The 22,734-nt window shown below is 33.0% G+C and overlaps 1 protein-coding gene across 1 annotated transcript; it reads left to right on the top strand.

Annotated features, from left to right (window-relative positions):
* Positions 1 to 6,830: 6,830 nt before the first annotated feature.
* Positions 6,831 to 12,110, top strand: GOS11 (golgi snare 11). The gene is made up of 5 exons (XM_086456604.1): positions 6,831 to 7,044; positions 9,421 to 9,648; positions 9,793 to 9,960; positions 11,656 to 11,769; positions 11,878 to 12,110. Exons 1-5 carry the CDS (start codon positions 7,006 to 7,008, stop codon positions 11,989 to 11,991), a joined length of 663 nt encoding a protein of 220 aa, XP_086312730.1. The 5' UTR covers positions 6,831 to 7,005; the 3' UTR covers positions 11,992 to 12,110.
* The last annotated feature ends 10,624 nt before the right edge of the window (positions 12,111 to 22,734 follow it).

Raw genomic sequence — 22,734 nt, 5'->3', positions numbered from 1 at the left:
GTTGAAAAAGTATTATCAGATTTGCGAAGACTTAATCCACAAATTTAAGGCATCCATTTACTTTCAAAGTAGAGATCCAAGGTATCACAATGTCAAAAAGCCCAAATTTGACTGCATCGGGCAATCAAATTTCATAAAATTAATCGGACAAAGGGGTCAAATTGGCGTCGAAGTTTTCATTGTCAATTTTTTTTTGACAGGCCAAAATTGTCAAATTAATGAAGGATAGGAGAATTTGATAGCTCTAAGCCATCAAATCTGGGAATATCTAGAATTCCAACAGTCCTAGATCATCAAAATCAAGTTTCTAAAATTCGTGGGCATTGGCTTATCAATTTTTTCTGTCGAATTTTTCAATTTTCACGAAGTGTATTTGCAATCGGTTTCTAGCAAGAGATTTCTTATTTTTCGTGTTGATGATTGGAATCCACCTTTTAATGAAAACATACACATGGGAATCCAATAGTATTATTCTCCTGATGTTAAAATCCTCTTGCTAGATTTATCTAGAGAGGGTATATTTGTAATCCCGTTATTAAATTAGTGAAAGATTTTATTGAATTAGTGTTCCGTGGTTTTTTTCCCTTCTCATTGAAGGGTTTTTCATGCTAAAAATGTGATGTACTTGCCAATGATTTACTTGCGTTAATTTTGACTCCACTTTTGTTTATCTCGAATTTTACATTGTTCATGGTTGAAATTTTATTGGTTTGCTCATAGAGGGAAAGGTGAGTAGAGTTTCCCAATAGTAATCATGCTTTTAAACTTCAAAAACTTGAATGAGTCCAAATAAAAAATGATAAATTTAAAAATATTTAAAGCCACACACCACGCCCTAAAAAAGTCCTGCATGCAATTGATTGAGTCGAGGATCAACCTGACCTTAGAGGGTAGCCCCAAGGAATTCATTGCTTTGTGGGGTTTCAAACTCTTAACCTACTCTTCCAGAAGAGCTTATCAAGGTTCGACTTGCCACTAGGGTTAACATCCTACGCTTCTTTACAATAATGCATTGAATTATGACAAGAAATTAAAATCCTTACTTTTTGGATTAAAAGATAAAATAAAAACATTTTTTGAGGGGAATAAATGCAAGAAACATAATTCTAAAGGATGTTTGTTTTTAAAATGAAGACTTAAAAGCTCCTAAAATATATATATATTTCTAAATAAATGATAATAGTTACTTTTTATTCCCACAAAATATTAAATGTAGCATCAAAATTCGGTTGAGTTTTTTAGTTGACTTGGAGCATGTTCAAGAGGACTTTGGTTGACAATTTTCAGAGTTTACTTGATAAATACGTGCAAGTGAGTTGAATCAACTTAACTCAATATAGGGTTTCAAGTCAACCTTAAGGCTATGCTTGGATTGAGAGAAGTGGAGAGAAGAGAAACTCATTAAAAGAAGAGAAGAGAAGAGAAACTCAATTTCTCTCCACCATGTTTGGATTGATAAGAGAGAACTCGGGACAACTTTGAAATTTTAAAATATTTTAAAAGAAATCTAGGGGTGGACTTGGAATAATAAAATATTTTAAAAGGGTTTCTCTCCTCTTCTCTCCACTTTTGGAGAGAAAGAAAACTCCTATTTTTTTTTTCTCTTCCCACTTAACCGTCCAAACAAGAGAAATGGAGAAAAACTCGTACATTTTCTCTTCTCTTCTCTCCATTTCTCTCAATCCAAACACAACGTAAGAGTTTTAAAACTAAGCTTGTAACATTTTTTGGGGGTAAAATTTAATAACAAATAATACTTGTTCCTTATTAAGAATTTATTGAACTCTTTATTACAAAGTAAAAAAAGAGCGAAAAAATGGAGATGGCTCACGTAGGGTGAGGGAGACGAAGGGTGACCTCTTTCAAACTCCCATCGGTTAGTTCTTTGTTCTTCCATGCCATCGAAGCTGCCAACCATCATACACACCATATTAGTTTAGTAGGCAAATACTCGATAAGATTGGTGGGACTAATGGTTGTGTTTCGTAGGATTGATCGTAGGGACTACTCCCATCCCAAAAATTGACATCGATTCACACATTTCTGATGGTGCACCCAGAACGATAGATGCTTTTCACTCGTATCTCAATAAAAAGCATCTATGGCTGTGTACACACACATCCACATCAGTAATGTGTGAATCAATGTCAATTTTAACGTCACATTTGAATTTAATATCCGAAATTTTTGAATAATATCTAATTATTATAGCTAGATTGACCAACTCAAACTTACCTTCGATGGAGAGGGTCCAGTTCTTGTCGAAGGCCCAAAGGAAATATCCACCAAGGCCGTGGGCCTGGGCATACTCGATCTTGAACTTGACATTGAGATTGATTTTGATCTTCTTTTCTTTTCTTTTGATAATCTCATACGAGACAGGAATACTACTACCACTATATTCTATCCCAGACCAATTGAAGTCAACAAAATCAACGTACGACATGATCCCATCATTGCCAGGGCCCATAAAAAATGAGTGCCACGTGTCCCCATATAGTGGCCGGAACACCACTAGTTTCGTGAGAGTGGGCAGACTAGCTTTCTTGATCCATGACTCCACGCTATGGTTGGTACTTATTGTGATTGGTGAAGGGGGTGTTGTAAGAGGAAATAGGATCGGTGTGTCAGATTCCAGTGAGTTATACATGGGTGCATCACTCACAGTGGCTGAGTAGAACATGGCCACCAAAATGTGTGACACAATTTTCCGGCCAGCCATTGCTAAGAGAGTAAGATAAGTGGTTTGTATGTAATACATGTATTTATAATGATAGATTCTATATAGCACGCCAATTTTTTACTTAAAAACTCACCAATCCTTTTGAGATTAGACACACGTTTACATGTGGATTGGAGTGTTTTTTTACGAGTATATAGATTGGGGTGTTATAAGTAAAATTTGATGTGTTAATAGAAACTCTCATAATATAGACATCGATTACATTGGAGAGTTGTGTTATAATTTGTTGAGGAAATTTGACTTTTAAGGAGGGGGTGATTTATATACATCCCTCAATGTTTTGGTGAATATTTAAGATACCCCTTCTCTTTTAAACTGATAACATAACCCCTTGGACCACAAAAGACTAATAGAAAATGGCTAAAATACCCTCAGCTTCAACCTATTGTCAAAAGACCCTTATATTTTTCTTTCTAAAATTAGTCGTCTTTTAATTTTTGGGTCAAAATTTTGACCCTCATCTTCAACTTTTAAACCTTGAGCCTCAAGGTAAGATAAGATTTTCGGAAAAATAGAAAAGGATGGATTTAAATAAAAGAGTTAGTATTGTCACACCAACTATTACAAACACCGCACCAATTATATGCATTTCTTTGGTGTTTTAAGTAGGAGTTGATGTGGCATTAGTAAAAGTTGGTGTGGCAATATCAGCTCTCTTTCAGGTTAAACAAATACAAATAATCATTCAAAGATGATTGGTTTTTTTTAATAGAGAAAAATCAAATGGTTTTTTATTGGAGATTGAATGGTCATTTTGATTGTAGTCCATACGAGAAGATTGTGGTCAAGGGGATCGTGCTGTCAATTCGATAACACATAATATCTCAAATAGTCAAACATGGAGGCGAATGTCCAAATCACCTAATAACAGGGAGGTTTAACTTTTTGTCAACGAAATGCACTTTCCTGATTATTTCCCGACCACATCACCTTGTGGCGTCAAAAACATGATTGGATGCCACACAGTTGAAGAATCCAAAATTCCAAGAAGAGTCGTGATAATCTGATTATCTCATGTGCCATACTCAATCGATTCTCTTGACGTGATAAGTTCAAGAATAGTAAATCTATACGTCTTGGGATACACGATTCCCTCAAGATACATTTTTTATGGGAAAAGTATACTTGAGTATCTCGAGACATACAAATCTACAATTCTCGAACTTATCACGTCAAGGGAGTCAATTGAGTATGCCACGTGAGGTAGTTAGATTATCACGAATCTTCAAAGAACTTTAAAAGAAAAATATTATTTTTATCATTTAATTTTAATTTTAATTTTAATTTTGAGAAGTCTGAAGCCATCCATTTTTAAAGCCTTTGATGAAATTGAAAAAAAAAAAAAAAGTTTTTTATTTTTTTTTGTAATTTACATTTTCAATTAGTCCAAGCCATGAAATCTAGAGAGCCTACCCCAAGAAGTTAATTTGGATGGCGACTTGGAGTCATTATGATCAAAGCGTCACATATTTGATTATAATTTTTAGAGTAATATTGGAGTAACTTTCCATGACAATACGTTCCACACTAAGCTAATGTTTTGGTATGCATAGAACCATGGATGATTTTCACTCGTATCTCGAAGAAAAGCATCTATGATTCTATGGGCACCTCCACGTTAGTAGGAGCCGAGGCAACCCAGAGTAAAAAAAATTTTGTGGGAACAAACTAAGCGTTATAAAAAAAAGTTGTGGGGTCAATAATAGCAGATTTTTTTATCTACCTTTAAAATTTGTTGTACCATCTTACTAATTTATAGACTTTGAAAATTCTTACGAGGAAGTGCCCCCACTCTAAATCCGCCCATGCACGTTAGCACAGTGATGAACACAATGTTGTAAGAAGTCACTTTAACATTTTTCTTATTTTTTTACTATTATAATTTTATAACGAGAGAAGGTAGAGACGTAGAGTAGAGGATCATTGTTTAAATTTCAAAAAATGTTCTTATATTACTTTTAAATTTAATGGTTATTTTCCGTTCAATAAAAAAATGAGGTTTACTAAGTCTATATTTACTAATTATAAATTATCAAAATGACCTTTCTTCCTTGAACCAATGTTTACTTATTAAATTTTAAAGTTTTGTGCTAGAGTGACCTTAAGTTTGTACATCATATCTCACTTTCCTGACCTGGAAATTTGTGGGAACCACATATACTTTGCACTCGTATCTCGATGAAAAACATGTTTTTCTCTCATGTGCATTCTACTAGTTGACAATAAATACAACATAAGAAGATAGTTGGACCCACATTTAATCGATTTCTTCCAAGTGATTTGATATAACAAACTTGATTCAATGGGATGATCATCGATGGGGAAGACGAGGTTAGTATCAATGTACCTCTTGATCTCTAGGAACACGTTAGGGAAGACAAGGGTCAATCATGGGTCCCTTGACTATCAAAAATGTATTGTGTGTAATTTCTCATATCTAGACTTCGTGCCTCGTTGAGAATAATATTCTGATTTTTTTTTTTTTTTTTAAGAAGAGCTTGTACTTTCATGCTAGTTTTTTTTTTACCATCAACATGTCCATCAATCTTTGTGTAGGTATCGAATAGCTTTTCTTCTCTCTATACTCCACATTTTATCAGTTAAGAAAAAGATTTTGCTCTTAATGAAGAAGTTACAAGCTTTACTTTCTCTAAAGAAGGGTTTACAATACTCGTTATTCTTTGGAGATTTTTAGATGAGGAATACTTGCTTTTACTATTAATTAGGGAAATATTTGCTAAATTAGGGCTTGTAAATTTTAATATCGAATGTTTTGCATTATCTTTCTTGTCCTTAAATGTGCACTTGATCAACTAAATATAACGTTTCATCTCTGAAGGAGGGCTCATGAGCTTGGTGTTGTTTATAGAGTCAAGAGTTCAACTCTTCTTAAGAACAATGATCCTAGATTTTAACAGAGGTTGGAGGCCAATTCCTCTTAAAGAAATGATATATGTGATTTGAAGAGGAGATTGAAAATGAGTTCTTTTGAGAGAAAATTAATTCATAGGAATGTAATTGATTATTTAATGAAAATAATGATATATTAATTGTGATATATAAATAAATAAAAGCACACATACAGCACATGGTGATCATTGTGAATGAGAATAAAACAAAGATATAATAAGAAAGAACTGTGTTGGAGTAACCTCAGTGGGGGACACACGGGAGACACCTTAATGTGATGGCTTGCGCATATCAGTAGATGCATTTTACTCGTATCTCGGAGAAAATGCATTTACGGACATACGCGTACCACCACGACAAGATGTCCCTTGTGGGTCCCCTACTGGGTTCACTCCAACAATGATCAATAAGAAAACACTTTTTTAATTGATTGGGATCTATTGATTCATAAAGAATGACTCGTGAGAAAACGCATAATCTTGATCATGTAAACACAAAATCCAACTATTAAGATTTATATGTATCTCCATAACATATATGTTGAAGATATGTATCTGAAGGATAAATCTCAATAGTTGGATTTTGTATAAAAACAGTAAGAGTCGTGTTTTTTTCCATGAGTCATTCTTCATGAGTCACCAAATCTTGTCTCAAATTGATTATATCAATATTAAGTTTAGGTTTAGGTAATCTATTTTGATTCGCTTATGTATATTTGTCCAAACCGGAGTTACCTATTCCTATATCCAACCTAAGGTTGGCTACTGGGCTGCAACCAACAAATTCGGGTTTAGCCCACCCAATTTGCAAGTTCGAGAGAATGTTTTTTTGGGTATTTAAGAAATACTCCCTGTAAAATTAGTGGTATTAGGTTTATCCCCTTGCAAAATGTAAAATTAGGTTTACCTCATAAATCAACATTGCTTTTTCTTTATGATTTAAGAGTGAAATTTTGAGTAATTTAACGATTTGAAGGGTTTTTTTATAAAAAAAATGTCGTATTTCATCGTTAAATCATCAAGAAAATGCAACATTGACTTAAGGTCAAGGGGTAAACTTAAGCTTGCATTTTTCAAGGGGGAAAACCTAATATCGTCAATTTTACAGGGGTATTTGTAAAATACCAAAAAAAAAAAAATTCTTAAGGGGTTGTGCGTAGTACGCACCAGGCGTATTTTGTCCGGAATGTGTTATTTACGCAATTTTTCGGTTGAGAGCAGAGAACCCGTCTTCATCTCCAACCAATCCACTTGTACATTTTAAGGAAAAACAAAAGAAAATAATTTCAACGAAGAAGAACGAAAGATTCAGGAGAAGAAGGTGAAGCCGAGAAAGAAATCTCTCTCACATCGATGGATCAACCGAGCTCATGGGACGCCCTTCGAAAACAGGTCCAACTCACTAGAATTCTCTTCTGATGAGATCAAAGAATTTCGAAAGATAATCCAGATCGGCTTGGTTTTTTTCCTTCTGTTTATTTTACTTCCTTTGATGGATTTCGTCTTTTTTTATTATTATTTATAGTTATAGATCTTGTAGAATTCGATTCGTCATCTAGATTAGATCTGGTTTTAATTAGTGCCTAATTTTTGTTCATCTATAAGGATCTGAAAATAGATTAATCTGTCTTGAATTAGGATTTAATTTTGAGTTCTGAGACTGTAGATCAAAGTATTACGGAATTTTTTTTTATTTTTTCTAATGTTTGTGATGGAGTATTTGATTAATTTCATCGATGAAATCCTGATTTACAACAGTTACGAAACCTAGGGTTTCTCTTTTTTTATTTTATGCTGCTGCTGCTGCGTGAGATCTTATTTGAATTGAATTCTTCACGGATAAGTAGAGTTGATCTTTCTAAAGTCAGTGATTTTTTAAATCGTTGAATCTTAATGGAGAAGAGTTTATTGTTTGTATTTGCACTAAGAAATGCCAATGAGGCAGAGTTTTCTCAAATCGAAATTGAAATCTCTCTAGTTAGTGATTTGCTTATGATGTCGGATCACTATTAGAAATTTGAATTTTGTGTCGATCTATGCTCTGTAAAAGTGAATGTTGAGTAGTCAGTAAACGACATGTTCATAAAATGAATATTAAAAAAAAAGGATCTTCTGGTGGATGGTTGTTTTAGATCTTTGAAGCTTCACAGTTTATTATAGAAATTGATAGTTGGGAAATGTTAAGGAGGAAGAGTTTTCTCAAATTGAATTGAAATCCAATTAATTGGTGGTGTGCTAACAATGTCAGTTCTCTATTAGGAATGCGTTTTGAATTTTCTTGCTACCCACTCTTTATGAAGCTGGACGTTGAGTAGTTGGTGAACAACATGTTCATAGAAGGAATGTTACGAGCAGGGGCGGAGCCAGGATTTTCTTGTAGTGGGGAAAACTATGGTTAATGGTACAATTGAAAAGCTTGAAGATGATAGATTTTGGGAAGAAATTTAGAGGTTTTTGTTTAGAAGTTGAAGAGAAGGATATCTGGGCATTTCCAATTAGTTTATGAGAGAAGGCCGAGTCAACATGCAATGTCATCTTCAAAAAATTGAAGGAGGTGATGGGGGGGAGGGGGGGCGATTTGGAGGGAGATGAGGGGGTGGGGGAAAATCAGGTATGCAATTAGTTGAAAATACAAGGGTATTTCAAAGTTCTGTGGGGGCAATTGCCCCCACTGACTCCTTACTAGCTCCGCTCCTAGTTACAAGGATCTTGAGATGGATAGTGATTTTAGATCTTAAACCTTTGCAATGAAGAGATTTTTATAGGTATTGGAAATTCAAAGGAGTTAGAGTTTTCTCCTATTAAAACTGAATCCTCAATAGTTAGTGATGTGCTAATGATGTTTGATCACCTTTAGTAATGCATTTTGAATTTTTTGGCCATTTATGCTTCATGAAGATGATTGTTACATGGTCGATAAACATGTTCATAGAGTGAATGTAACAAATGACCTAAGAGGGTGAGTGGTTTGACTAGAAAATACAAAATTAAGGGATGAATACATGCAAGCATAGTGACAAAGTCGTGGTTCAGGAATAATTCGGCAATAGAAAGCTTCAGAAAAGTGGGCAAAAGTCGGGAAAACATCGTATAAGTTATTAAAAAAAAAATTTAATATAAAAAATGTAAAACAATGTATTTCATATATTAAATAATAAGACTACACTTAAAAATTATTTAAAATAAAAATATTCTGAGATTTTTTTCCCAAAAACAGTTGATAAAATCACGATTAATCGTGATTTTTGAAAAATCAAAGATTTTTTCTTGTTGAAAAATCATGATTTAATCGCGATTTTTTTTCAAAAAATCTCAGTTTTTTGTCACTATGCGTGCAAGGGATACCAATAGCCCCAAAGATAGAGTAATGAAAAGTTGATTGAGATGGTTTGTTGTGCACATCAAAGATCAATAATAGCTCCAAAGGGGTGCTTTTCTTTCCTGTTATTCTGGTTGCTGTCCTCACCTCAACCTCCTTTTTTATTAATTCAATTTTTAATTAACCAACAAAAAGAATAGTGATAAGAAGGTCAAAAATGACATAGATTCAGATGATAGGAAAATATCCGAAGAAACATGCCCTGACCGAAGATATTGCATCTGAACACAGTTGAATGGTGAAGTAGGATTCATGTTGCCAGCCTATTATTGGGCTTTGATGATAATGATGATGATAAAGACGACTGTGAACTAGTTTTGTAAGTTCTTTTAATTACTCTTACTACATATTTACAAAGTTTGAAGGTGTGATCCGTTGTCTGTGTGCAGGCAAGGAAACTTGAAGCACAGTTGGATGAGCATATGAATTCATATCGAAAATTGGTCTCCACAAAAGTTGACGGTACAGAAAATGATCTTGAATCTGGGATAGACCAACTAATCAAACAACTTCAGCAAGTAAATTCACAGATGCAAGCTTGGGTATCATCAGGGGGGTCAGAAATTTTTTCTCATACGTTGGCTCGACATCAAGAAATTCTACAAGATATTACTCAGGTATTATTTTTGTCTCATAACCACTGCAAAATTCTTATCGTTAAAGCTCAATTTGGGCTTGATTTATTTTGCATTATTAGATGTCATCCAAGAAGATGATACTTGTTGAGTGCTAATCTAATTTTTAAAACTATTGAAGTGCAGGAATTTCATCGTTTTCGATCTAGCCTTAGAGCTAAGAAAGAGCATGCTTCACTCCTTCAAGATTTTATGGAGTTCGACCGGACAAGATTAGATCTTGAAGAGGGCGGTGGTTCTGAAGAGCATGCTTTCCTTAAAGAGAATGCTTCTATCCACAGAAGCTCAGGACAGGTATGGAATACATGCACAGTTCATTTATTTGTATTGAAATGATTTAGATTCAAATCAATATTGTAGTAATTTATTCCTAGATTGAGAAATTACGAAACAAATGGGCATGTCCCCTTTAATTGCTTAATTATATGGGAAGTGAACATTCATCTACAATGTAATTTAATTTCTAATTCTAATAGGTTTTTTTTTTCCTATTTTGGAAACTTGTATCTTCTAGAGATTAGTTTTTCTAATAGAAAATCAGATCTGGGGGCGTCACATTATAAGAGAAACAAGCCTTGCAATATGAAACTAGGTTTTGATTGGGACCTTTTGCCTCTTTCAAATCCCAAGTGTGATACCCAGAAATCGTTTATTTTGTGGGGGAATCGCATTCCCAACTTATATTTTGAGATGTGATCTTCGTTATTTTAAGGTGATGTCTGGGTAGCAGGGTCAACCTCTCCAGGATTTTTTGGGGTTGGTAAGGTAGGTTACATTGGAGTTTTGGTTGACAATCTGGGTTGCAATGCCTATGTCCACATTATTATGTCTTCCTCTTAGAGTGAACTCCCATTCGTGGGGTGAGAAATCTAAGAGATAGAAGGTCGAATAAGTAGTTGGATTTGGAGATTTGAAGGGGAGAGTGGTAGTCCTTGGAGGAGTTTTTGGTGAGTTAAAAAGCAATTAGTCAATTAGAATCTTACATGACTTATAGCGAGTCATCTGTTGTATGGTGTGCTTTCCCTTTTCTGTCTAGTGACTAGCTCTTAACTGTTAAGTATCCTCGCCCCCCTCCCGGGGCGAGGGCCTCCTTCCAGCTCTGTTTCACCTCTAGGGGGTATGGATAGCCTTCAATTAACCTTGCCGAGGTTAAATGAAGTATAAACTCATAGTGCGGTAGTGGTACTACACTCAGGCCGGCAAGAGAGAAAACTACTTTTTGAGCTAAAAGCTGGAGTTCGGGGGGGACTTCGAACTCACCTATCGGCATACACCGAACTTTTACTTGTATCTTTATGCCTAGTTTTTGCCTAGAACTTTGAAGTGACTACTTTTTGACAGATTAGAGCTTCAGGTCTGTCTAGTCTAAACCGACTTTATTGCTGGTTTTAGAGCTCCTAATGGCATGCTTAAAAATTTGTGTATCTTTTTTTATGTTATTAGTGATCGAACACCTTAGTTCCTTCATAAGTTTAACTGACAACCATCCCCATAAGTTTAGAAGAGGTTGGGAGAAGTGTGAGAGTTCTTCTGGGTCCCAGCATTCAAGATAAAACTAGAGAGCTTCTATTGCCACACCAACTTTTACTAGTTGCACCCCAAGTGCGTGCTAATTCTTTGGAGATTTTCATATGAACTGGGGTTTTGTTAGCAAAAGTTAGTGGGGCAATAGCATCTCTCTAAAAGTACTATAACTTTGGATTTCAATATAAGTGACAAAAGAGTAACACTTTAACATTGGATTTCTTCTTTGTGCCTTGACAAAAAAAAAACGTTTGTGCACATTATTGATTCGATTCTTGGTGCTTTTCATGGTTTAACTCATGTGGATGCTTCAATACCCCCATTAGAAACTTTTAAATATATGTTTAAGCACATGTAGCACAAATCGTTATATGGAATCCTCTTTAAAGAACACACATTTATTAACTCTCATCCAAGGCAACGACCAGTCATCAATTGACTTCTTGTGAACTTGTGGTGCGGCAGATGGATAATGTGATTTCCCAAGCACAAGCAACGCTAGGAGCACTGGTGCTTCAACGCGGAACATTTGGGGGCATCACTTCGAAGCTAAGCAATGTTAGCAGCCGTCTTCCTACGGTACAAAAAAAAGAACTACTACTCTCCCTTTAATTTCTATGCTTGAAAGCGTTTGATCTTCATTTACAGATTTTGATGAATGTTTTATTTCAATCTATAATGGTGCAGGTAAATCATATTCTCTCATCAATCAAGAGGAAAAAGTCTATGGATACTATCATACTGTCTCTTGTCGCATCTGTTTGCACATTTCTTATTCTGATTTACTGGTTAAACAAGTAACAAGTCAATGTTTGTTTCTGTCATTTAACATTTTCCATGATTTTTTCCCGACATATTATAAGTTTGTGTGCTGCTCTGTTTCTTGAGTGTATCCTATTGTAGACGAAGTTTTTGCATAATTCTTGGATTATTTACAACCTAGTTGATGCATATGTTTTGCCAGTTAAAAGTAAGCTTGTGGTGTGTACTCGAGAAGACGGGATATCTCTACCCGACTACTGCAGCGAAGGTTAGTACCCCGACTGTTGCTGACAATATAATGAGGATGATACAATGTTATCAGCTCGGATTTTTTTTATTTTTATTTTTTTTAATTCAAAAAAAAAAAAAAAACACTATGCACCAAAAATATAAAAAAAATTCAAAACAATAGTGATAAATATTTCAAAAAAAAAAAGAAGATTGAGCTTTCTTATGGTGGTGTGTAATTATAATATATCGGAGCAATACTATCTTAGCCCATTTGAGTGTATACGTGACATATTCTTATTTCTTTAGTTTTTTAGTTTTCTAAAAGAATAATGCTGAAGTGACCTTGGGCTCCAACCTCATATTGCACTTCTTGACGTGAAAGTGAAAAAGCATCTATGATTCATATCCACTCTCACTTCAAGAGGTGAGATATATGAGGTTCCCGCTTGAGGTCACCTCAACACGACTCTTTTTGAAGTTTGAACATTAGGATCAGTTTTACTGCATATGGAAAATAGGTAGGGAAATGAATTCCCTTGGAAAAATTGTAATTTTTTGGTGTTTGATAATGATTACAGAATTTTCTAGAATTCAACTTCCAGCCATAAGTGATTTTCTACTATTAGAGGGAAAACGGATTCCTATTTCATGCTTGGAAAATGATTTTACTACTTCCCAAAACTAAATCATATTTTAAAACTCGACTTTACTTGGCTCGTATGTCCATCGAGTCAAGTTGACAACTTTTGAGTTGACTCGAATGAGTCAAATAATAAGATATATTTTTTTATAAGTAATAATATAAAATTTTATAAGGTATATAATATTATACTTTGAATCTTTTATAATAAATAAGATGTTTAATTTTTGTTCTCAACAAAAATATTATATATATAGTTGAATAACTCTTATGGAATTTGGAGTTGCTTGACTGAGTTGACTTAATGAGTCCATTCCATCAAATTTTGGTGTCAACTGTCAAGTCGACTCGGTTGAGTTGAGGTGCAATCAAATGATAAATTTCACTTTCGTAAGGAATTTGTCTTCCCTTCAAAACGAATTCCCTGCAATGGAAAAAGCCCTAACTCATACTAATAATTACAAAGGGTGCCACTTTATCTCTATTGGGTTGACGAAGACATAAATAATCAAGAACTTGAAGGGTTGTACTTATAATAAGAATAATAAAAACTTGAAGGGTTGTCTTCGAATCATAGTCACAATTCTCCAATGTTTTCCAAAGATTAATGCTGGAATGACCTCAGCGGGGGACATTCCCCGATAACTTCTTCAATTAGTTGTGGAATATATGGTAACATTTTTATCTTTATCCATCAAAATTCAAATATTAAGAAAAAGTTAGGATTTTTGTTCAAGATGATGGGTTTTTGTAAGAAACCCAAAAACATATTTTGTATATTCTTAAAAAAAAAAAAAAAAAAAAAAAAAAAATCCATATTCTTTTACCGAACTTTCTCAAATTTATTCGAATTGAACCCCTTAATAATTATTGAATCCAAACTTTGTTATGACACTCTGAAGTATAGTTAAAAATTGAATGTATGAAAAAAAAAATCATTACGAGACTAATTTTAATATGATTCAGTTGGTAGTTCGTTTAAAAATTTGATCAAAAAATCAGAAAAAGGGTATAATTGGAGTTCGACACTCTAAAACACTTTCAAAATTTTGTATTTATACATATTAAAATTTTCATAGTATTAACATCCACATATTTGGAAAATTATCTAATCTTTTGAAGATTTATTATTTTTATATCTCATTTTTTAAAATTACTTAATATGTGTGGTTTGTGGGGTATTACATGTACCTAATCGGGCTTATGGGTCCAGAATCCCTGTCATAAAAATAATAATTAATTAATTAAGAAAATACCACCAGTATCCTTCATCTTTGAATCCATTCTTATGTAAATTAAGAACATTTGATACTTTTATAAATGTTTATCAAACATTTAAGTCTTATTACAAATTAATAATGCTTAGATACCTTTTTATACATATTTATTAGATATTTTTAATTTTCATTCTAAAATAGAATATATATAGAAAAATTTTAAAACTAAAAACATAAAGATTTTTCATGATTAATCATATTATTAATGCAAATCTTCATCATGCAAAGCACATACTATCTTAGTTAATTGAGTTACCAAGATTAATGTTCAAAAAATCTAAAGAGAGGAGATATATAAAGAGATTGAAAAAATTAATTGTTGATCGATAATTGTAAGATTCGATAACAAACAGTGGTTACTGATTGCCTAATGATGAAACCTTTTAAGTGTAAGGAAAGAATATTGAAAATATTATCATGCGATATTGAGATAGATTTTTTTAAAATTAAAAATAAGGTTGTTTTTAACCCTCTTTAAGAAAGAATTTTGATTTGTTTAATTCAGAAAAAGAATAATTAGAAAAAGTTCAAAAGGTCGTGATTTTTTACAAGAAGTTGAATTGGACGGAAAGATTTGTGTGTAGTTCATGAATTATTTGGAGAATTACTAACTAAACCTAAAAAATCGATACCCTGTCGATTGAATGATTGCATGGCAAATCAAAGGTGGGTCATGGCATTTTCGACTTCTTCCCACAGGGCACAATCACGTGTGACAACAATGCCATCACATGAGGCAGTCGGGTTTGGCCCCACCAAATAATGTCGATTCAAACAATGGTGAAAAGGATATATGTGTATGTGGGATTTTGATCGATGGATCGACTTGACAGTTTCAAATTGTTATCTATCTGATGTTCTGATTGGGTCTTTCTAATGTGATAATTTTCAAATTTGGATTGAAAATTTTGGGTTTTGATGAGGACCTGATTTGATATGGAAATTCAATCCAATAAAATGTGAGGGAATATAAATTTTCCCACATTTTATTGGGTGTATGATGCATTTCTATATTTTATCTGATCAACTCGGATTTCATCTAAATCATATTCAATCAAATTGTTATCTGATTAGATTTGGATCTAAATTGTGTGGTTTGATAAAGACTCGATTCAATAAACATCGGGACAAATTACAAGTCCTATCGGATTGGTTATTATTAGACACCGATCTATTAACAAAACAATTTCTTTTCGAGATACTAATTCGATTTTTTCGATTGTCATTTTAAAATTTTATTTAATATATTGTATTGAAGTAAATGAAAAACAATGCATCATTGTCGATATTTCTTATTTCAACAAAAGATTATGGTTTGAGATTTTCTTAAATTCAAAAAAAAAAAAAATGGAAGAATAAATAAAATCACTATCACCATCAAAGCCTTGTGCATCTGTTCCACTCTATCCAGAGTCACGTCTTTTGTTATTGAAAGAGTATTCATATCTAATTTCACTATCTTTTCCATTCACGTTGTTTTGGGTCATCCTCTCGTTTTATTAAAACCTTCATCTTGAATATTTATTCTAATTGGAATGATGTTAAGTCTTTATAGAGCATATCAAACCATCTTAATTGACTATCTATTAGTTCATCATCTATTGGAGTTACTCCTACATTTTTTTTAAAATTTGTTTATTTTTAATTTTATTTTTCCTAGCCTCTCTTCACCTCTATAACAACATCCTCGACTTTATTACACCCAATTTATTAACATGATATTCTTGGTCAGGATTCTAATTTCCTCCCTAGTGATGTGCTTATGATTCTTAATCAGGATTAGTGTGCGTTGTCTGAGGTTGTAGCTAGTTTAAGTCTACCTTAACCCTGATGATCTTTAAAAAAACCGATATTCTGGATCACTCAATATTCAGCTTCATAAAAAATAGTTGATCTTATTATTTTTTTTTCTTTTTTTGATAACCGCGTATCCCTATAGACAACGGACCGGTCCTGTATATGGGCTTTGCCTAATCCATAGTCTTGTCCAAGGACTAGTTCTAGAGAACATGCAACGCCCACACATCACATGCACCAAGCAAGCAAGGGTGCACTATCGTGAGTGGCCCTTGAGGAATTAATGTTCATTTTAGGTATCGAAATCACAACCTATGAGCATTAATTGCTTATTGATCCGAAATTGCCACTGAGCCAACCCCTAGGGGTTTAGTTAGCCTTATCATTGTCTTGTAAAACTTTCTTTTTAATTTGATTGATATGCATCTTTCATATATTTTTAAGCGCACCTCTATTTTGATCATCTTACTTTAATTCCATTGAAAACATCTTAGTTATATCTAAGACAATGAAAATTGTCACTTTGAAGTAACTTTTAAGTATTTCTAAATCATATATGTTTATTAGACATACTCATTCTAGATTCCACTTATTCTAAAGCTCTTGAACTCCAACAATTATTTTCATTAGAATCGTACTGGTGTGACCTCAAGATTAGACCACATATCCCATGTGCACATCCCTATCTAATCTCATCAGTTAATATTACATCATTCACATAACAGAATGTACTTTTGAATATAAACCTTCAATGGCTTCTTCTTCTCGTTTTTTTCCCGCGGGGCGGGGGGGGGGGGGGGGGGGGCGGTTTGTTCGGGCATATAATTCATTATATATTAAAGTAATAATTAAAAAATTCAATCAAGGTCAGGGTCCTTTTTTTTTTTTTTTTAATGAATTAGTTTATTCTTACTCTTTGATTAGCCAGAAAAAAAAAGTTAGTCCATATTTACTTTTCACTTATTGTTTGTACTCCTACTAGTAAGGTTCACACGAATCCATGTTTGATGGTCCAACATCAAGATAAGTTTTCATTGATCATCTCTAAATATAAAAAAATAAAATCAGTCCATTTAAAATCATTGATCATGTTAAAAAGTGGACCCATATTAATTGTATGAATAATGATTTTTTGACGCACCCTTTTGACACACTCTCTGATATGGCATGTGCTAGAACCATAGATTATTTTCTTCAAGATACCAATTGCACAAATTTATGGGGATGTACAATTGTGTATCTCAAGGGAAAAAAAATATGATTCTAGCTCATGCCATGTCAAGAGGAGTGTGTCAGAGGGAGTGTCTGCAAATCACGACTCCAATTGTATAGATGTATAATTTGGATTGTTTCAATTTTAAATCATCTTTTTATATGATAAAAAATATCAGAATGGATTGATTTTTAGTGAGATTGATTGATACATTATAAAGAAGATTATCAAAGAGTATCACACTATCAAATATGATTTAAAAAAAAAAAAAATTGTAGGCCCACAAGCAAGAGTACAGATAATAACCACTAAACCTTTACTTATTTCCATTTGTGGATATTTAGGTCATTTAAGATTTATTTTTTATTTTTCCACTTTTGAGGTATTTTAACTTTTCTTATAAATCGTATTGTACTTGAAATCGAGACTCATTGGAAACTATTGTTTGGATGCATATTTGCTTAATTCATTCTACTCAACAGAGCAAGCACTTTAGGGGACAGTGCTGCTTTGGTGACCTTAGTGGGCTATCACTGTCTGATTGGCTTTTTACTCACTTACAACAATTAAAAGCTTGACACATGGCGACCACCGATTGGTCAGTGTGGTCACACAGCCATGAAGAAAATGACTTTTCAAGAATTTTTATTTTTATAAAACTGTTTGTCCTCTTTGTGCCAAAAAAAAAAAAATGTGAAAAAACAAAAATCATGCCTTAAAAAATAGTTTAATTTGGAAAAATGGTTCTTATATTAAATTTTGCCATCAAATACTAGAAAATCAATGGGTTTTTTTTATATTATAATGTACAATTAAATATTTCTCGACAAAATCTTTTTGATTGATTTTATGGGAAGAGTAAGTTGTCCTCTTCGAGTACTCATCTCTCTATGGCCGTCTATCGTAGAAACCAATGAGTTCTGTATTAGCTTTCCTTCAATAACAAAAGACGTGACTTTAAACAGAGTGAAAAACGATTCAGTAGTTGATCCTAAATATTCAAGAAAGAAACTTCAATGATAATGATTTATAAGAGACAATGAAATCTCATGAAAGATTTGGTAAAATTTAATTAGACAAAAAAAAGGCCCCAAGGGGAGGGGATGATGATATGATGTGTAAGCATTAAAATAAAAACAACCTATGCAATAAAAAGGGGAAAATGGATTGATAATCAATTATTTGTTGTGGACCTAACCTGACTAGACTTTGTCTTAAATTCTTTATTATTAAAATTAAAAAGATACTTAAATCTCTAGGGTTTACTTTCAGATTGTGATACTAATAATTCATAAAGTAATGTTGCATTGGAAAGCACTAAGGAAGCAAGAAGGGGGGGCACCACCTCCACATCAGCCTCCCCATCTACCTGTCGGCCATTTGTCGTCGACCCCACTAATTCACTTTCGACAAACCTCAACTCATATCGATACGTAAGCAAACCTAATGTCTTGAAATGTCCTTATTGATTTTTCTTTTCTTTTTTTCATGCTTTTCAACCTCTGTGGTAAATTATTTTTAAGATAAAAGAGTATTTTTTTTTTTTTAATGTAATTTTAAGATAAATTAGAGAAATCAAAAGTCAAGGAGGAGTCAACAAGGCATGTCATCGATTTGAAAACACAAGGGATATCTCAATATCCACCGAAACGTAGAGATGTCTAAATTCTAAATCAATCTTTTTTTTTAAGTACATTTTTAAATTTATATATTTACATAGTTACTTACTACTTACTAATTACATAGTTACATTTACATTTGCAATTTTACCCTTTTAGCCTTACTATTAATAGTGCGTGCTCGAGTAAGGATTGACTAGAGTCACTCATTTACCTCCCAATGATACATTCATTTCATCGAGGATCATGGTTCTTTCTGCATGATTTTGGCCTAAGGAAATCATTTCATTATCGTTTGCTAGTGAAATCGATGGGATGGATGTTTCGATTGGATCTCGCTCAGTCCGATTTTTGATCTGTCTCAACCAATCATATGTAGTGAGTAATAACTTAGGATTCATTCTACCTTAAGATTGGGCCTTTTTGATTTAATAAAGGTCTCAAGCTTAGAATATCGAAGGAGCTTTAGAACCTATTAAGAGTTATAAATGTATTAAGACCTTTCTCCCAAGGATTTTTAAAATGGTGGGGGATCCAAGCAACGGTGTGAAAGCCGTGCGCGGTAATGCAATCATTTTCTTATTGGGATCGAGTGTTTGAACATTTTTTAGTAAGCAAGTAAGTTAATAATTAGTAATTAATAGGTGAAGGAAGGTTTTTGAACTTTCGCCGTGATATCAACTCTCATACAATTTAACCATTTTGACAGATTGGCATCTTCTCAATAAATGAACATGTTTTTTTATTTTTATTTTTTACAAAATTATGAAAAAAGAAAAGAAAAAAGGCATCACTATATTGAGGGTTTGTATAAAATTAAAGAAAAAAAGAAAAAGATATATATACAAAGGTAAATTCAGTTTAATGTTAGTACAATGTATACATGTTTTATTAAAATAAATAAATACTAAAATGGATGTATGGCACTTTTGATAAATATCTCATAAAGTGAACGAAATACGCCACCCTTATGGTAAAAGGATCGATATTAAAATTAGGGTTTTTTTTTTTAATGATGAGGTGGTTGAACTGTAGGTCCAACTAGCAGGGCAAGGCAATTGACCTCTTAGAACACCGTATCTTGCCCAAATCCCTAGCAATAACCCACAAACTACACATACCAAATAAATTGGGATAAATCATCATGGGTGGGTTGCCAACGAGGGGATTTAAACTCCAAACCTTTCCCTTTTTGGAGGGAGATCCTGCCCACCATGTCCAACACTCGTTTATTTAAAAATAAAAATAAATAAATAAAAAAGAGTCGTGACAATCTGACACCCTCCTCTAACCTACACACCTATCACAAAATCATAGATCATTTGCCTTGGGATACGTCAGAAAAAGATTTTAAATCTGCGTATCTCAAAATAAATGATCTACGATTCTGTGATGGTAGCGTGTGTCAAAAAATCATTATTCAAAAAAAAAAAAAATCTATTATTGCACGTGGCTGTTTACCCATACTTTATTATCTTATTTTGTTGAGTGTAATCTAAACATAGCAGATGTACATTAAGAATTAATATTTATAATTTTTAGGGATTATTTATCATTCCTCGACACGTGAGCTGTGACAAAAATTTGTCCTTGCAATGGTATTTAAATTTATAAATATTTATATTTATTTAATTTTGAGAAAGATTGAAGACTTGAAAAGATATTTTGTCCTATCTTAACAACTAATTGAACATAATAATTTATCCAAAATCAAGGAATATTTGAGACGCCCCCTATGTTTTGAAATTTATGACAAAATCTGCTCCCTTGACCTCTGTCTTCTGTGATAGACTAATAAAAATGACTAAAGTGCATTCAACTTGGACCTTTAATGACAAAACTAATTTTTCTTCCAAAAATCTGTCATCTTTAAGCTCTAAATTAATTATTTTTATTTTATTCAAACTTTTTTTTTTTTTTTTTTTTTTGAGCTAGGTAAGCAAGATTAGTGGTTAGTTTTAAAGTAAGGGGGGTTTAGAGTTTAATAAGCAAGTCGAGCCTTAATAAACTCCTCAGGAAGGGTAGGTCAAGTGTTCGAAACCCCACGAAACTATGAATTTCTTGGGACAACCCTCCAGGTTCAATTGACCCTTGACTCAACTAATTGCACGTAAGACTTTCCGAGGAGGCAATGCGTGTGACCTCGGGGGGTGAGAAGGGGGGGTAGAACCAATGTCATGGTATCAACTATTAACACTTACAAACTTTCACCAACTTAGTAAGTTGGCATCTTGTTTTCAACTTATCTTCAATCCATCATTTTCAACCTTGTCTTAGCCTTGTGTAGAAAAACCCTTGATTTTCCTATCCAAAATTTCATCATCTTTTACTTACTCAAAGTCATATCATGTAGGCAGTAAAATCTTCAGTTTGAAGATGACAGGAAAAAATTATACCCAAGTATAATTAAGGTTTTTCTTATTAAAGATTGTAAATAAAAGCATTTAGGTGATTTTATTTACTTTATTACATAAGAGGGTGGTAACGGGACATGTCATCCGTACGAAAACACAGGCTTATCTCAAATATTCATCAAAACATAGAACGGTTTATTTTAATCACCCAATTATTTAACCTCAAAATACAATAAAATAATGTGGCAATCTTTTGACAAAAGGAAGGAAAGATCATGACCTAATAGAAAAATCATTAGATATAAAATATAGTGTAATTGATCTCATGATCATGTGTCATGGTCATTGGACTTATGAGTCATTAAATACATTATTTTCCTATTTATTATTAGGACCAATGTACAAAGATGATCTTCAACGTCTTTTCAATGTGGAAATTAACTCACCTAACTTCATCATTACATATCCAAAATAGTTTACCAAATTAATTTTTAATGGAATGTAGTAAATAAGGATACAAAGGTTACAATCAGTGGATGAGTACAATATTAAAAAACTTGTAGCTAACTTAGCTAAAATAAGATTGCAAATTTCCTGCAAAAGCTAAGAGATTTAATTTTAAAATTTTAAATCCTTACTTAAAATGGTGTTCAAATTTATGAGAAGGCATTTAATGGCGTTCAACCTTTGATTAGCACAAATCTCAAAACATCAATCGTTGACGAGCACAAGGGCAAGAACATACTCCAATCAATTTTTGTTTTTTATTGTGTAATTCATGTCATATGTTGTGATTGATGTTGGTCATCATCATGTATAACACTTATTGTCAATGGATCGGATTAGACTTGAAATTTAATCTATTCTAATATGATAACGTTGGATCTGGATCAATCATGTCTCGATCCTGTAGATACCCCAAAATTGCACAATACCCGAATCCAAATCCGAATCAAAAACTTCAACTTGAAACCCAAAATTCAAATCCAAACCTACACCAAGTCAAAATTGAAATCTTGTCCCTACATATCCAGTAGGACTCGTTTTGAGAAAATGTGAAAAAGTGTGTTAATTATATTATATATTATGTTTAAATGTATGAAATGTATTTATTAAAATAGATTTGATCCCATCTACACTCAATCATATTATTATGAAATCAGTGCCGGGTCTTATTGGATTGGTCCCTGATACATCCTAATCCGATAGGGACCAATCAATTGCTGCCCTAATGTCATATATTAATGCTTGTACTATAGACTTATATCTCCCCAAATCACCAAACCCATAATCCATGCAAGACAGGTACATACATCCAACACCCCCACCAAGAAAAGAAAAAAAAAATTATTGCTTGAGATCTCAAACCCAAGAAATCTTGGACTAAAATAGCAAGACAGGTGTGAAATTTTTGAAGAATAAATAAAAACATCTCATACTAGTAAAAGGGACCCATCTTTATTATGAAAATATATTAGATAGATCTATTAAAAATTGTGTTCCCCTCATGAATTTCAATTAAAATCTGATAATAAGTGCAAGGCATCTCCTTTCTTGTCCCTTCTGAATCTAATAAACCCTCTCTCTCTCTCTCTCTTTCTGTGTGTCTCACTATCTATCTTAGTTTTACTATTCTTGAACAATGTAACTG

Source organism: Akebia trifoliata, chromosome 10 (genome assembly GCF_017979445.1).
Source record: "Akebia trifoliata isolate Shusen 1 chromosome 10, ASM1797944v1, whole genome shotgun sequence".
NCBI lineage: Eukaryota > Viridiplantae > Streptophyta > Magnoliopsida > Ranunculales > Lardizabalaceae > Akebia > Akebia trifoliata.
The sequence above is the reverse complement of the archived record's forward strand: the minus strand, read 5'-3'. Positions and strand labels throughout refer to the sequence as shown.